The sequence below is a fragment of the Lupinus angustifolius genome, chromosome LG09 (genome assembly GCF_001865875.1).
Source record: "Lupinus angustifolius cultivar Tanjil chromosome LG09, LupAngTanjil_v1.0, whole genome shotgun sequence".
NCBI lineage: Eukaryota > Viridiplantae > Streptophyta > Magnoliopsida > Fabales > Fabaceae > Lupinus > Lupinus angustifolius.
Window position 1 is genome coordinate 12,080,998 of NC_032017.1, and position 17,293 is coordinate 12,098,290.

Consider the following 17,293-nt stretch of genomic DNA (forward strand, 5'->3'; position numbering starts at 1 on the left):
GAAGTATACAAGTTGTAATGGGGTTGGTCCCCAAAATACTGTATGTAGCAAGTGATAAGGATCATGTGTTCACTCAAAGATTGTCAATTATACAGACTATGAAATAAATAGATAAACAAGTTTTGAAGTCAAACTAATACAAGCCTTCTGATTAGGGATGACAATATGGGCTTGGCACGACGGGCCAGCCCGTTTGGATTGACATTTTTAACAGGCTAGACTGGGGATTTGAGCTCTTTTAGTAATAAGGGATGGGTTTGCCTATATTTTGGCGGACCGGGTTGGCCCATATTGCCATCCCTAATGGTACCTCTTCATGGCAACCAAAGATCAAATTATTTGTTTTAGTGACTTTCATTTTGTTATGAAAGGAATGATCAAGAATGTAACTAACATTTAAATACATTAAGAGAATAATGCATTTCTTCATACCAGGAAATAATGTATCTCTTTCAGTCAGTAAAAGTATGACATGTGTACTATTTTGTTTAGTTTAGAAATATTTTTATAGAAATTGATAAAACATGACACATGTCATGATTTTACTGGTAATAAGAGATAATTTATCTCCTTATACCAGGAGATAACTTATTCTCATACATTAAATTTCATCAACAATAATGTATCTATGAAAATTTCATCAACACATGATCAAGAATATAATTATCATTTGTTTATTCTAATAATGTAGATGACGAAGAAGAAGACCGAAAAGATGTTGATGGTGGTAATAATAGAAAAGTGGAGATATCTTATTTTGGTGTCCAAAGATATACCAAAAAGGCATTTTAAGCGTATCGAAGAGTATCCAGAAAGTATCATGTTTATAATTTATTTTTGAAAAATATTTTCCGATACTATATGAATATATATATGGATGGAGTATCAAAGAGTATTGGTATCATTTACGTATTGGATATGAATTTGTGAAGGATATTGAAATATCTCATGGCTTGACACAAATTCTGATAGGATTTGGGTGGTTTTATGAAGGATGATTTGGTTCTTTAAACACAAGGGTTTATGAATTATCAATGTGTCTGTGGTGATTGCATGTTGAGATTCCAACTTCCAAGTAATTTTGATAGCCATCGTAGGCACAACATTAACCATTCAAAAGCTTTATACATTCTAGGGATTTTGTTATTTAAAATATTCTAATTATGCAGCCTCATCTACAAAGACTTGTATACTGTGAACCCCTTTCTTTACAAGATTTAAGCTGTTTATTAATGACTCCACTGGAGGTTTAATTTAATGTTTTAGGAATGGCCTTGACCAATTTTCTCCCTAGTTCATAAGAAATTTCCATTTGGTATTTATATGTCAACTCTTGTTTTTAAAATGATTAAAAGCTGTTATCATTATCTGCTTAAGAATCCATGGTTAATTTATATTTTCTACAAATCAATGTCATTTGTTTCAGGAAATTACATCTATTCTTGTGGCTGATGGGGTCTCAGGTGATAAGATATTGAAGAACTTCTGATCAACCTGATGGATTTTTGGCGTTGTTGTAGTATCATTATTGAGTTGTAGTTGGTAATTATTTGTTCATTCCAATTGCTGAGGATCAAGCATCTCGGTTTGGAATGTAGAACTAAATTAAAATAAAAACAATTTTGGAATATACTTCAAATATTAGAAACTTAGGACAGAAACCTCAAGTTTAATTTTTAACTTGAAGGTTTGATTTGTTTGTACCCTTTCTGAGGCAGTTTTCTTTTGTTGTATTGGAAGTATACAAGTTGTAATGGGGTTGGTCCCCAAAATACTGTATGTAGCAAGTGATAAGGATCATGTGTTCACTCAAAGATTGTCAATTATACAGACTATGAAATAAATAGATAAACAAGTTTTGAAGTCAAACTAATACAAGCCTTCTGATTAGGGATGACAATATGGGCTTGGCACGACGGGCCAGCCCGTTTGGATTGACATTTTTAACAGGCTAGACTGGGGATTTGAGCTCTTTTAGTAATAAGGGATGGGTTTGCCTATATTTTGGCGGACCGGGTTGGCCCATATTGCCATCCCTAATGGTACCTCTTCATGGCAACCAAAGATCAAATTATTTGTTTTAGTGACTTTCATTTTGTTATGAAAGGAATGATCAAGAATGTAACTAACATTTAAATACATTAAGAGAATAATGCATTTCTTCATACCAGGAAATAATGTATCTCTTTCAGTCAGTAAAAGTATGACATGTGTACTATTTTGTTTAGTTTAGAAATATTTTTATAGAAATTGATAAAACATGACACATGTCATGATTTTACTGGTAATAAGAGATAATTTATCTCCTTATACCAGGAGATAACTTATTCTCATACATTAAATTTCATCAACAATAATGTATCTATGAAAATTTCATCAACACATGATCAAGAATATAATTATCATTTGTTTATTCTAATAATGTAGATGACGAAGAAGAAGACCGAAAAGATGTTGATGGTGGTAATAATAGAAAAGTGGAGATATCTTATAATAGAACATCTAATGTTTAAAACTTAGGAGTTAGAAGCTTTATTGTGAACTAGGAGCCTAAAAGTTCAAGATTATGTTGATTTATTGTTTAGAACTTACAAGTTTTAAACTAAGACAATATGTTATTGTGAGATTGTGGACTGTAGTTAGTGATTTTTTGTTTTAAAAGACATTTATGAGGTGTGATGATTATTTATTTTGAAATTGTAATTGAGTTGATTATAAATGTGTGTTTTGAAGGAAAAAACAAGTCAGCCGCCGACCTTTCAGGCCTACCAAATATGGGTTGGGTTGCCACCCTACTTGTGATATTTCTCAATTCTTGGGCAAATATTAGGATATGTCATTGCTAAAAAAACTAAATGGAAGCAAACAAACAATCTTAACCACCATAGATAGAATCAAATATCGTCCATCTATCCATGGATAAAAGTAAGTTAACAAGAATGATAGCTGTATAATGGGTAATACTAATCAACAAGGACTAAATTTGAAAATATGGGATGAGAATTAAAGAGCATCATTAGTTCACCACCCATGTCTCTTCTATTGACATCTAAAAATATGGGATGTAAAAAATGAAGATTTTAGAGCTATAAAATATATTTATGAGATGACTTTAAAGTTTTCATTTTCCCTCCAAAATCAAACTTAGTGTAAAAGAATAGGTAATACTCATTTTTTTCTCCATATTTATTCTTTTTGGTGATTTTCTTTTACACATTAAATTAAATAAAAAAAATATTATTTTAACTTTTCAATAAAAGCTATCATAACCATTTAATTGACTATTATTGCAATCTTACAATCACAACCATACCAAACACTAAATGAAACTTTGTTTACCAACAAAGTGTTGATCTAGTAGTATTTGACCCTGTTAAATCCTTAAAATGATTAAAAGGCCAACAATTCGATTCTTGGGGGTAATACTTATTAGGAGGGATAGTCACACACTACAAAAAAGATTAATTCCTTACCCAAAGGGTGAGAGATACCCTTGGCAGTACGAAAAAATGAAACCTCATTTCTAATAGTATAAGGTCTTACTATATTATTATCTATTGTACTAGGCCAAATATCAAATGTTTGATTCTTGCAACGACATTTGTTATAAGATAGACGTACCATAGATTATTTTTGTAGGAATAACTTTATTATACCAAAAACAATGTTTAACCAATATTAAATATATGTCTATATACACTGTTGTATGTATTGCTATATACACTGTTGTATGTATTGCAGGATTTGCAGTAGTAGATACTGTTGTATAAGTTACTGTGATTTGTTGTTATCCTTTTAGATAGTTTTCTATCATAATAGTTGAGTTTGTGGTTTGTATTTTATTTTTTACATTTATTTGATTGATTGATTAAGTAACTAGCAATCTTCATTAGATGTATATATTCTGCATTTTTCCATTATACAAAATCAATTCAAGATAAGTAACAAAAGTTAGATGTCTTCTTTCTCATGGCTCTCTCAATTTCTTTCTTTCTTCTTTTTGTTGGATTCTTAAGATAGTATCAGAGCTACTCAAATGGAGAGCTCTGTTGTGCACTCATTTATCCGCTTCTTGATCAAATGTTCATCTTTCTTCTTCATCATCACCAAATTCCCAACTTCTCTGCATAAACTGAAATCTGTTGGTGTTTACCTTGTCTTACTGTATGACTCAGTGCATGGAGAAGGATTTCAAGCTAGAAGAAACAAGAATCAACTAGAAGATTGAAGAAGGCCGTAACATTATTTCTACAAATGTTGAATTAGACTTTTAGCAGCAATGGCTGCTCTACCTTTCTCAGCAACCTCTAGGCATATCAATTCATCTTCACATTCCTTTTTTTATTGCTAAGTTGCTATTAATGCCATTTGCCACCACCACAAAATCCCCATTTCTTCATAATCATCTTTTAGTATCGGACTATCAGTGATAATATCCACTACGAAATAAAGGAGAATGCAGTTTTACAAAGGGACGAGGAGAGAATGGAGAATAGGTAAGGCCAAACAGATTATGATAGCTTTTAGAATTTGTCATGTATCAGTCAAGGAAACAATATTCTACAATTGTTTTTCATCAGAAAATTAAACTCCAGAAGAGAATATCTTGCAATTGGAAGAACTCTGCAATAGGAGCCGGGTGATAATAATCATCAAATACACTACTCTAGAGAAAGAAGTAAAGTTGCATGGAATAATTGTTTCTCATTTTCTTTATCATTTTTTTACAATCTTCATATACTCTATTTCTCTGAAATTCTTCTTAACATTCTTCAGTCAATTATTGCCTATATACCATCATAATCTTCTCTTATATTCTTGAAGCAAAAATTGCTCATATTTTTCTAAATTCTCTCTTGTTATTCTAGAGCAAAAACTACTCATATTTCTATTATTATTTGGCCAAGAAACCAAAATAGTATTGTTGAGCAATAATATCATTTGATCTCATTTGACTTTCCTTCTATGTGTTGGTTCTTGATGAATAACATTAGCATTTTCAATTACTACCGAAATCACTAAAATCCTTCACCAATTCATTCAATGGATGAAATAAAAATTCTTTTTGCTCTTTAATTACTTTCTTGCAACAGTCTTAGCCTTGAATTGGAGTACCTAGCCAGTTACTTAGTTGAACTGACACACTGATGGACTATTATTTCTTGAATGTCCTTCATTCTATAATTGTTGCATCAATTGTATTGCTTGTCAAATGGACATTAGATCAAGATATTTGTACTACCATTAGACTATAAAAAAAGAGGAGCAAAAGAAAGCACTTGTTTCAACAAAATGACTTGTTTCTTAATCAAAATCCGGATGAAAAAGAGATTTCCACTCCTCTTCTAATTTCTCCAACTCGCATTAAAAACTCAGTGAAGGTCATGAAGAAATTAGGGAGAAATGCTGACAAAGGTAAGCAACAAGTAGTATCTCTCTCTAAGAAGGAGATTTTAGCATCGTGTAGAGAAGACGAGGCAGGGGAGAAGCTGGTTTCCTCTAACAATGTTGAGGACTCCAATGTCAAATGCACTAATTCTATTCAGTTCAATGAAGGAACCCAAACAGCTGGTAAAAATTGGGCAATTGGGAGGAAAATTGGGGCGACCTTCAAGGGAGATGATTCGGTAATGATTGACACGTTAATTGAATTGGAGGAACGTGACAAGATTGGGCGTTCAAACACCAATATGAGGGAGCAGGAAGGTGTCCAATGAATTATGCCCCTCTAAATGTAAGGGGGTTGGGGAGTAGGTTGAAGAAGAGAGTTTTGAAAAGTCTAATTCAAAATAACAAGGTGGACTTTTTTGGAATATAGGAAACAAAGTTGGAAAAGTGTGAGAATAGTCTCTGTTATAGTATTTGGGGCAACAATAATTGTGCTTGGGACTTTAATCAATTCAATGGCAGATTAGGTGGTATCCTAAGTATATGAGATTCCTTAGTATTTTCTAAGAGACAATCTTTTAAGGGTGATGGTTTTCTATTCATGGCATTTGGTTGCCTGACCAGATTGATTGTTGTTTGATTAATATTTACTTTCTATGTCAACTGAATAGGAAAAGGCAACTCTGGGAGGAATTGTTGAATCTGAAAACAGTGGTGGGAGTTGATCATTGGTGTTGCTTTGCAGATTTTAATGCTATAAGAGTAGATTCAGAAAGAAGAGGGGGTTGGGGTTTAGTAGTCAAACATAAATCCAGGAATATGATAGTGGCTGAGGGGTTAGCAGGGTTGCTTCCGATCATTGGCCAATCATTCTTAAGAAGCAGGTTGTCAATAAAGGTCCAACTCCTTTCAAATTCAATAATGCATGGATTATTCAAGAAGGATTTTAATAATTGATCAAATCTGTTTGGTTAGAGGCTGTAGGTGATGGGTGGCATGCTTTTGTCTTCAAAGAAAAACTCAAAACTCTAAAAATAAGAATTAAAAAGTGGAATAATGAGCATTTTTGGGGTATGGATCAAAAGTTAGATGATATATCTAATGAGATTCAGAAACTAGACTTAATTGGAGAAAGTGGAATTTTGAAGATTGACCAATTGATGTAGAAAAAGAAGCTTTTGGTGGAGTGGTGGAATTTAGCTTCAACTAAGGATAGTCTTCTTGCACAGAAAGCTAGATGCAAATGGATAAGGGAAGGGGATATCAACACAAGCTATTTTCATTCTTGTATTAATGCTAGAAGATAGTGAAATCAGATACTGGGTGTGAAGATAGTCATTCGATTTCTAGTGGCAGTGTTAACCATTTCCAGAACCTCTTTCATTGTGATCAACATTGCATCCCTTCTCTTGATGGAGTTGAGTTCCAAATTCGGCTATGCAGTTTAGAAGTATCAGCTTGGAGTTTGATGAGGAGGAAATTAAATCAGCGGTTTGGAGCTGTGCAACTGATAAGAGTCCTGGTCCTAATGACTTTAACTTCAAGTTTTCCGAGGAGTCCTGGGATATTATAAAGCCGGACATCGTTTTATTTGTCAAAGAATTCCAGGTTAATTGTAAAATTCCAAATGGCATGAATACTTCCTTTATTGTTCTAGTTCCAAAAGTTCTGAATCATGTTAGGATCCGTGATTTTAGACCAATATCTTTGGTTGGATCCTTATATAAAATTCTAGGCAAATTATTGGCGAGAATACTTAAATGTATTTTGAGTTCAGTCATATCTCTTTCTTAGTCAACTTTCCTTGGTGGTCGTAATATTCTGGATGCTCTAGTTATTCTTAATGAAGTTATCCATTCGGCTAATAACGATTCAAAAGGGTGTTGTATTTTCAAGGTGGATTTTGAAAACGCGTATAACATGGTAAGTTGGGAATTCCTTGATTATATGCTGAATAGACTTGGGTTTTCTGTTAAATAGAGGAAGTGGATCGAAGTTTGTCATTATTCTACTACAATGTTTGTGTTGATTAATGGAATCCCTACCAAACAGATCTCTATCTCTAAAGGTATCTGCAGGAGAAACTATGCCCCTTCTTATTTCTGATAGTGGCTGAGGGGTTAGCAGGGTTGGTTCGTATGACAAAATGGGGTGGTTTATTGAAGGTTTTAAAGTTGGTAGGCTGGGTATGGAAGTCTCAGATCTGCAGTTTGTTGATGACACTATTTTGGTGTGTAAACCGAATGTTACTAACCTTTGGACGATTAAAAGTATCTTTAGATGTTTTGCACTTGTCTAGAACTCTTTTCTAGGGGTGGTGACATAATTCCTTTCCTGTAAGATTGGCTTAAGATTTCGTTCAGCTTTCCTGAATCAATTATTGAGCTTTTCGAAATGCACGAATCTCTTTTGAAACAACCAAAGGGGAGGAAAATTTGGAGAATGCTTTAGTTTTGTGTGGTCTATTTGGCTTATGCAAAATGATGCAATATTTAATGACAAGAAGCTGTGTCACAAGCAAACTTTGGATTTAATCCAAGTTAGATCTTGGTCTTGGTATGCTGCAGTTATTGAGAGCAAAACTTTATCTTTTAACCATTGGTGCTCTGACCTTAGTTTTGTTATTCTTCTTTGTAATTTTTTGTTTTTCTCCTTTTGTATTGGGTTAGCACCCCTTATGCTATTTTAATATATCTTTTTCTATTTTACAAAAAAAAGATGCTCAACAACAATACTTGGTGGTTAATAGAAGGAATGTCACCATGCCCTGTATTTTTGTATTTCTCTTTGTGCCTTGTAACCATGAGAGAAGCATGTGATGAAGTTTCACATATTCAGTTCAACCTTTTGATCTTCTTTTCCAATGTTATAAGTGCTCTAGCTGTGAATTTCTCCCTTCAATTACCTTCTACTTAAGTTGGGAGTCAATGATATTTACTCTCCATCTTGAGGGGCTGGTAAATATATGTCCATATACATTATTGTATGTATCATATCAATATATGTTGATGTATAGGTATTTGTTGTTTCCCTTTTAGATAGTTCTTGCTATGGTTGTTATGGTAGTTGGGTTTGTGGTTTGTATTTTACTTTTTTACCTTTACTGGATTGGTTGATTAAGTAACTACCAATCTTCATTATATATATATATATATATATATATATATATATATTATGCACTTCAATAACAAAAACCAGATGTGTTCTTTCTCTTGACTCTCTCAATTTCTTTCTTTCTTCTTTTTTGTTGGATTCTTAAGATGGTATCATAGTGAATTTTCTGCATCTCTGAGTCATTCTTTCACATTATTCAGTGTTTGCAAGTGCAAAGAGGTGTCATAGTTTAACATCTTCTTCAACATTTGAAATTGAGAGTCTTTGGCTAGGGCTGGAAACAAGCTGAACCAAATCGAACCAAAATGATATTCTTGAACCAAAATGATATTCTTATCATCTTATTCAAATTCTAGATTTTTCTCATTCCTTGGCCAAGAAACCAAAATGATATTCTTGAACACTAATAGCATTTAATCTTATTTCTATTGTGTTAGATCCTTGATGAACAACATCATCTCTTTCAGTTTCACTAAATTTCTTCTACTCAATACTATTATTTGATTGTCATTCTATTCCATTCACCTTATATCTGAGCCTGTTTCTGAGTCACTTGATAATTTTTAGTTAGACTTGGGAAGTGACTTTATGATAGATAAGCAAGTACATAAGTCTCGTGTAATTTGGTCAATTGAGTTGCATAAAAATATTGTTGTTGCAGTTAATCAACTTGGCCTTGAAAAGGATGTTCCATAGAAAATACTTGACCTTAAAAATGTGGAAGGGCTTACTAAGGAAAATTTGGCAAGCCATTTCCAGAGACATAGACTCTCTTAAAAAGGCAACCCAGCAAGCTAGTTTGGTTGCTGCTATTGGTGGTAGTGATTCCTACACGAGGATGGATTCAATAGATGGATGTGGAGAATTTTGTTCCTCGTCTAGATTAGGAAGGATTTCAACCACTACATTACCATCATGTGCATCAAGTGGAATTTTCGGTAGGCTTAGACATAAGAGGAATTAGCCATTCTTCACTAATAAGTCTAGGCTTAGACATAAGAGGAATTAGTTATTCTTCACTAATAAGTCATGTTCAGCCTCAAAATACCTTCAGCTATGTTATTGATTCTAGTTATGATTCTTCATTACATAATGGTTTATTTCCACATTTGACAAGCGATCTTAAGTGCAGGGGTGCTAGATATATGGGAATCCAACAATGTGGTTGACGGTTCTCCATTTTATCATATTTTGTCCAAGTTGGGAGTTGTCAATATACACTCTCGAACTTGAGAGGGTGCATTAAATATATGTCCATATACACTGTTGTATGTATTGCTTGATTTGTAGTAGTATATACTTTTGTATAAGTTACTATGATTTGTTGTTATCCTTTTAGATAGTTTTCTGCTATAGTAGTTGTGTTTGTGATTTGTATTTTACTTTTTTTATATTTACTTGATTGGTTGATTAAGTAACTACCAATCATGATTAGATGTATATATTCTCCACTTTGCCATTATAAATAACTGATTCAAGATCAATAACAAAATTTAGATGTCTTTTTCTCTTGGCTCTCTCAATTTATTTATTTTTTTGCTCATAAAAATATAATTTAAACCCTATTAAAAACATTCTCTCTTTATCGTGATTAAAAGTTGTGAAATGTAAATAGGCCCAAGGCCCATATTCTGCGTCACCTTAATGTTCACTTTAACATCACATTTAACTTCAAATTTATATATTGCATGTAGATATAGCAAAATAGATAGTCTGTTCGTGCCTATAAATACCCGCAAAAATTTAAGCATATGCGAGCATGCCCATATTGACTTAATAGACAAAATGATATTCCCTGCTCATTTTAAAACATGCTAACATGTATACAGACAACTCGTGAGCACTGATGAATAATTTAAAAATTAAAAATTAATATAATAAAATAAAAAGAAACCAAATAAAGTAGTTAAAATAAAACAAAATTTTAAAAAAGCTTCGGTATTATATATAAAATTGACTAAATCATATTACACACAAATTTTTGAGGCATTAAATAATATTACATCATAATTTATTATTATTTTTCTTATATAATGCCCGCAGGCCGCCTGTATTGCCTATTATAAATGCCTGTGGGCTTCATGAGTAAGCTATCCAGGTAAACAGACAAAATTTACATATATACCACTGACTATGGGGGCGGACCCGCAGGCAATAACTATTTTGCCATTTATAATTGCATGTGGCTAATGATCTCAACCATGTATCTTCATTTTTGATTTCTTTCAAGGGATGAGAGATGAATATCGGAGATAATGAGATTGTGGCATTCTTTGACACTTTATGAGTCCCACATCTCTTTATTTTCTCTTTCTCTCTTCTTCCTTCATCAACTGAGGCACTTTACAAAAAGACACGGCAATCAATGAAACTTCAATAAACAGAGATAGAGAATTATGTTCTTATTCTTTCAATTTTTTTATTAATTGATTTTATGAAATCTTGAGTCTGTGGTTACATGATGGATGAAACTTCGAATATATATATATATATATATATATATATAATCTATAGCATAGAACGAATAATTCTTCCTTCATCAACATGAGAAATGTTAAGATCCTGGAAGAGGGAGAGCAACCACTGTGTTTCCATGATGTCATACCCGATGTTCTATATTCGGCTTCAGTTAATAATTTAGAGACAATGGTTTTCTTTTTACTTTTCCAATAAATCAGATAAGAGCCAAGGAAGAAACACCATGCAGTAACTGATTTTCTGGTATCCAAGCAGACTACCCAATCTGAGTCTGAAAAACCCTTTAAGGCTGTTGTGTTTTGAGCAGGAAATAAGAGGCCAAGAGCAGGTGAAGATTTGAGATATTTGAGGACTCTGTTTGCTGCTTGAAGATGTTGGTCAGTAGGGCATAAATTGAATTGGCTGAGATGACTTAGTGCATAACTGATGTCAGGTCTAGAATTTGTTAGATATAGCAGTTTGTCAATCAGTCTTCTATATGGAGTAGGATCAGGTAAAGGAGATCTAAAGGCAGTGTGAAGTCTTGTGTTGTAATCCATTAGTGTTGAGCATGGTTTTGCAACCATCATTTCTATTTCAGATAAAAGATCTAGCACATATTTGGGTTGATACAAAGCAATCCCTTTGGAGGATATGGCAATTTCAAGGCCTAGAAAAAAATTAAGTTTCCTAAGTCCTTGATCTGAGTGTGACTTATGGATGTCATGAGTGGTAAGTACCTTGGTTAGTTTCTCATACCACTGTCCGATGGCCTGTTTGAGACCATAAATGGATTTGTGGAGTTTGCAAACCAGGGAAGGATCAATAGTGTGCATACTAGGAGGATTTTTCATGTAAACATATTCTTTAAGGTTACCATGGAGGAAGGTTGTGTTCACATTAAGTTGGTGCAAGAACCAGTTATGAATGGAAGTTAAGGATAAAGGACTCTAATGGTTTTCATTTTAACCGCATGGCTAAAGGTGTCAAGGTAATCCACACCTTCTGTTTGTGTGAACCCTTTTGCAACCAGTCTTACCTTAAATATTTCTATGGAGCCATCTGGTTTGTGCTTAAGCTTACAAATCTCTTTGCAACCAATGGCTCTTTTGTGGCTAGGTAACTCTGTAATGGTCCAAGTATTGTTATTTTGAAGAGCAGAAAGTTCAGAGTTGATGGCCTGTTGCCAAGGTTCATGCAGGATGGCTTCTTGATAAGTGCTAGGTGTGTAGAGGTGGATGAAATGGCCAAAGATTATTTTTTTTGAGTTTGAGATAAAGAATCATAGTTGATGAATTGTTCTAAAGGATATTTGATGTGGGGTGAGGGTGTTGGCTGGGAGTTGGTTGCTAAAGTGCAATGATAGTTTTGAAGATATGAGGGTGGCTTATATATTCTAGTGGAGTGTCTGATAGGAGGTTATAATCATATCTAAAGGATCCAGGAGGAGTAGTGGTAATATTGTGAGATGTCTCACTAGGATTGTTAGGAACTATGGGTTGGTAGTTGTCAATCAGATCACTAGGGTAAGAGAACATTGAATTAAAGCAATCAGTAGGCATAATAGACTGACTTTGAGGGGATATAGGTGGTTCTTCTTGACTGTTGTGGAAGGGATAAATGTGTTCAAAGAAGACCACATTTCTTGAAAGGAAAATTTGTCTATTAAGACAATCTAAGACAAGATAATCTTTGGTTCCTTGTCTATAGCCCAATAAAACACATCTTCTTAACCTAGGGTCAAGTTTGTGTCTTTTAGCAGCTAGGGTAGAAAGATAGCATAGGTTGTCAAAGGTTTTTAAATGGGTAAGATCAGGGACACTCTTATGCATGGCCTCAAAAGGAGACTTGTTAAACAAGTACCTAGTTGGTTGTCTATTGATAAGGTGGATTGAGTGAGATATGGCATAGTTCCAGAAGCATATATGTAGCTTGGATTGGAAGATAAAGGATCTGATAACAACTAATATGTGCTAATGTTTTCTTTCAGCAATACCATTTTGCTGAGGGGATTCCACACAAGAGGTTTGATGGTGTATCCTAATGGTGGAAAAATTACCCACAATCCATCCAAATTCATCTGTTAGAACTAATAGATTTAAATGGATATAGTCCAATGGATAGTGTTGATAATGGATGGATTCAAATCCATCCATTATATCCAATGAATATCAATGGGTATATCCATCCAAAAAAATAAAAACAAAAATACTTTTTCTCATAAAGCAACATGCAAACCCAACGTGCAAAATATAAACAAATGTTATTAATATCGTACCAGTCAGAGTACTGGTATGATGGTTCAACCAATGGTTCACTATTAAACCTCATACTGGTTAAGTTAGATATTCATATATTTTATACTATTATTAATGTTGAAAAATCAATAAATAAGACAATAATTATTTTTATTTATACTACATGTTAAAAATGTATATTGTACATCATGTTTTAGATATATAAAAAATATAGTAGTTGTGTATTTGATCATCCATACAAACATATTGGTAAAAATAAATCATTTTTGTTAAAAAAAAATAATTTTAAATGAAATCAGCCGATATGACTGGTACAGTTCAATTGAAAATCGGCCAGCGTGATCGGTTTTTACCAACATAATTGCATGGCCAGAATAAATATTGTATCATAGCGGTATTAAGACCGATTCACCTATTTACCGGTTGAACGACCGACACAAATCGATTTTGATACTAGTGATATAAACTATCTTCTTCCTAACAAAAGAATTCCTTCAACAATATTTTTTTTTATCAAAACATTCTTTCAAAAAGATTCAATAAATATTGATATAACATTTTGTGCTATGATTGAACACAATAAAAAATGCATGATTGTATAATATAATATTTCTGATATCATCTACACTATTGCTTTTCACAACTTTCACATGTAAATTTAAATATACAGATTTATTAAAAAGTAATTTAAAAAAAACATTTAACAAATGTTTTTTAAATTGATTTTTAAAAATACTTTATTAAATAATAATTTTTAAAAGGATTTTTTTCTTTCAAAAAAATACTTTAGTTCAAATTAATAAAAATGGATTGGATATTCATCCATCCAATCCATTAAAATGGATATATGGATGAGATGGATGGATTGGAATCCATTGGATATGGATGGATTGAATAGTTTAGAAATGTGATTTTATGAATTTATATGAATTTATGGATAACTTTCCATCCATCCATTCATTATGATCCAAATCCATATCCATTCAAATTCATCCAATTGCCACCCATAGTGTATCCCTTGTTGGGCATAGAAATCAGTAAGGAAAAACTCATTTCCATGATCACTTCTAATAGATTTGAATTTAGAATTAAACTGAGTGTGCACATAAGACACAAATGTCTTTATGTGTTGATTTACTTCAGTTTTTGTTCTCATAAAGAAGTCATGTGTACCTTATGTGATCATCTATAATAGTGAGGAAGTATCTATGGCCATGTGTGGAGGGCATATAAAAGGGATCCCATATGTCCATATCAACAAGATCAAAAGGCTTAGCAATCTTAGAAACACTATCAGGAAAAGGTAATCTCTTTTGTTTGGCCAAATGGAAAATTTCATAAGGATCTATAGTCTTATTACATTGAATAAAAGGAAAGATAGATTGCATAACAAGCATTTTAGAATGTGACAGATGACCTAATCTACAATGCCATAAATTGTTGTCATTATAACTAGAAAAAGTATTAGTGAAATTCAAGCTAGGAATGTCATGAGTCTATTGCATTAATCCATATAATCCCTCCTTCATGTTAGCTACACCAATCATTCTCAAGGATCAGTGAGTTTTGAGACAGAAATTAAATTGAAATTGAATGAAGGTAGATATAGGACCTCATTTAAGTAAAGGTGATTTGAGAGCACTACTGTACCAGAGTAGTGAACAATTAATTTCTCTCCATTTGGCAATCTGATTGAAATAGGTTTGATTTGTTTGAAAGATTGGTATCTTGACAAGGAGTAGCACACATGATATATGGCTCATGTATCAAGAAATCAGTAATCATATTTCCAAGTGGTTGATTGAATATTAATGGTACATGAGGTTCTGTTGTCTTATTGAAGTGGTGCAGGTACAATTTGGTTAACATTGTGATGCTGAAGATTGTTGGAACGTTTCAGTAGAGAGACAAGACCTTTGTGTTGTTCATGAGTCAGTCCTAAGAGAGCCCCTTCACTTGGTTCCTTTGATGATGAGTCAGTGGTCTTGTTGGTAAATTGTTTACCCTCCACTGAATCTTGGGTTATGCAGTTGTTTATGCTGCCTTGATTTGAGAAATAATTTGGGGGGAAGCCAAGTTTTCTGTAACACACATCTATTGTGTGACCTTGCTTATGATAGTATGTGCAAATTTTGGTGCCTATGCCCCCTCTAACACTGGTTTGGTACTTAAATTGGGTCTAGTGTCTACCACCTATTTGACCTCAAAATCATCTTCCTCTCCCTCTCATTTTACCATCAAAACTGTCACTGGAAAGATTTGCAAGAAGCTTGCCATCATATTTGAGGAGGTTGTTTTGTCTTTCTTGTTGAATTAGCAAAGAAAAGACTCTATTGATAGTGGGTAGGGGATCCGTTAACATGATCTGAGTTTTGACTATGGAAAATTTGTCATTCAACCCCATAAAAAACAAATAACATAGTCATTCTCTCTATACCTTTTTATGATAGGGATGAGTGTGTATTTGCATTTTATTTCACAAAGTAGAGGGTAATTGGTTTGAAGGTGTTAAGGTGTTTCCATAAACCTTTAATTTGGGTAAAATATGCCCTAATAGTGAGGTTACCCTACTTGACGGAGTAAATTTCTCCCATTAATTCAGATATCCTAAAGATATCTTCTATGTAGTATCTCTCCCTTAAATCATCTCAGATCTCTTAGCCAATTTCCATCCAAATAATACTTTGGGTGATTGATGAATCAACCGATTGATTCAACCAAGAGACTACTAAATTGCTACATCTTTTCCAGTATGGATAGAGAGGGTCAATTTTGTTCTTGGATTCTAGGGCCATCTCCATTGCTCTTGCTCATGCATGATAAGTATTGTCATTCAATATCGTAGTTACTATCTTTGAACCTGGATTCTCACTCGGGTGAATGAAGTACGGGTTTCTAGGATCAAGCATCGTGTCTTGAGTTATAATCTGATTCGCCATTTCTTGTTGCCTTGATTAGAATGCGATGAAGAAGAGGGATTGCAGATGTTTGTGATAGAGAAGGAAGCAGATGAGACGAAAGCGTGACATAGACACTTACAAAGAAGGTGCTCTGATACCATGTAAAACATGGTGGATTCCATGATGAATGATGAAGGTGAAAGAAGAACAAAGAGTTGAAAGATCTTGGATATGAAAAATGAATTTGTATATTGATTGATAGGTGGAGCTTATGAATCTTGATTATACAAGTTGGTTTTTCTGCTTGCTAAATACAAAGAATACATTGTCTATATAAAGCTAAAAAAGAAAGGTATAACAAAAAAACTATTTTAACTAGATTAACATATTTTCCCGTGAGTCTTCATTTCTTCTTCTTTTCTATTTTATGGGCTAGGTTTGCTGTTTGGGCCAATGATTTTAGTATCCAAGAGTTGGTGTCTAACATTCCCTCTAATTCCATTGAAGGAAAAGGTTCTAAGAAAACAGAAAAATATTGACAACTAACATGATTTGGCTACAAATCCACTCAATATTTTCTTGCATCAAGAGACTTTACAAGCATAGGAAAGCATTTAGATCCTTATTCACAAATGTTAAGGTTTATAACACCTCATTTTCAAGACCAAGCAAAATTATCTAGATAAGATATTCTTATGTAGCATGACTAGTCATAAGCTTCTACCCTTGACTCTAGATGATGGGACAATTCAATTTTTTAATGGAAATCTAAATGAAGCTTTCCAAGAAAACCTCATTGAAGTAGTCATGTAGATATGAACTATAGTCACTTGATACGTGGTTCTCATTGATACGGTTGCAGGTGTATAATATGTAGCATGTTATCCTATTAAATACTGATATGTTAAGGGTATATTCAGTTGAGTTTCTATAGCTCTTTACACAGTTGTTTCTAGTGCTGCTTCTTGTAGGTTTAAATTAACTTTTGTTTCACCAAAGGATAAAAAAAATCTTGTTTGTTGTAATTTATTCATATAAGTGATTGTACATTACTAATTATTCTTCTTTTCTTTTACTTAGGCTATAGGTAAAAATTTGGCTCGTTCCTTGAAGAGAATCAGTTCACCAAAAAAGTCACAAATTTATATGAGAGGACTAATTCGCGTTTATCTAACT

At 33.2% G+C, this 17,293-nt stretch overlaps 1 protein-coding gene across 1 annotated transcript; it reads left to right on the forward strand.

The window, feature by feature from the left end:
• On the forward strand, positions 5,385 to 7,494 carry LOC109356262. Its single transcript, XM_019599589.1, has 5 exons — positions 5,385 to 5,706; positions 6,134 to 6,285; positions 6,832 to 7,098; positions 7,183 to 7,311; positions 7,369 to 7,494. The coding sequence occupies exons 1-5, from the start codon at positions 5,385 to 5,387 to the stop codon at positions 7,492 to 7,494; spliced, it is 996 nt and encodes a 331-aa protein (XP_019455134.1).

Bases quoted from the DNA above. Each gene is read 5' to 3' on its own strand.
- LOC109356262 (XM_019599589.1), top strand. From the start codon at position 5,385: ATGAAGAAATTAGGGAGAAATGCTGACAAAGGTAAGCAACAAGTAGTA. The intron at 5,707-6,133 runs GTGTCCAATGAA...GTTGCTTTGCAG, and splicing joins CAATATGAGGGAGCAGGAAG to ATTTTAATGCTATAAGAGTA. The intron at 6,286-6,831 runs GTCCAACTCCTT...TCGGCTATGCAG, and splicing joins GAAGCAGGTTGTCAATAAAG to TTTAGAAGTATCAGCTTGGA.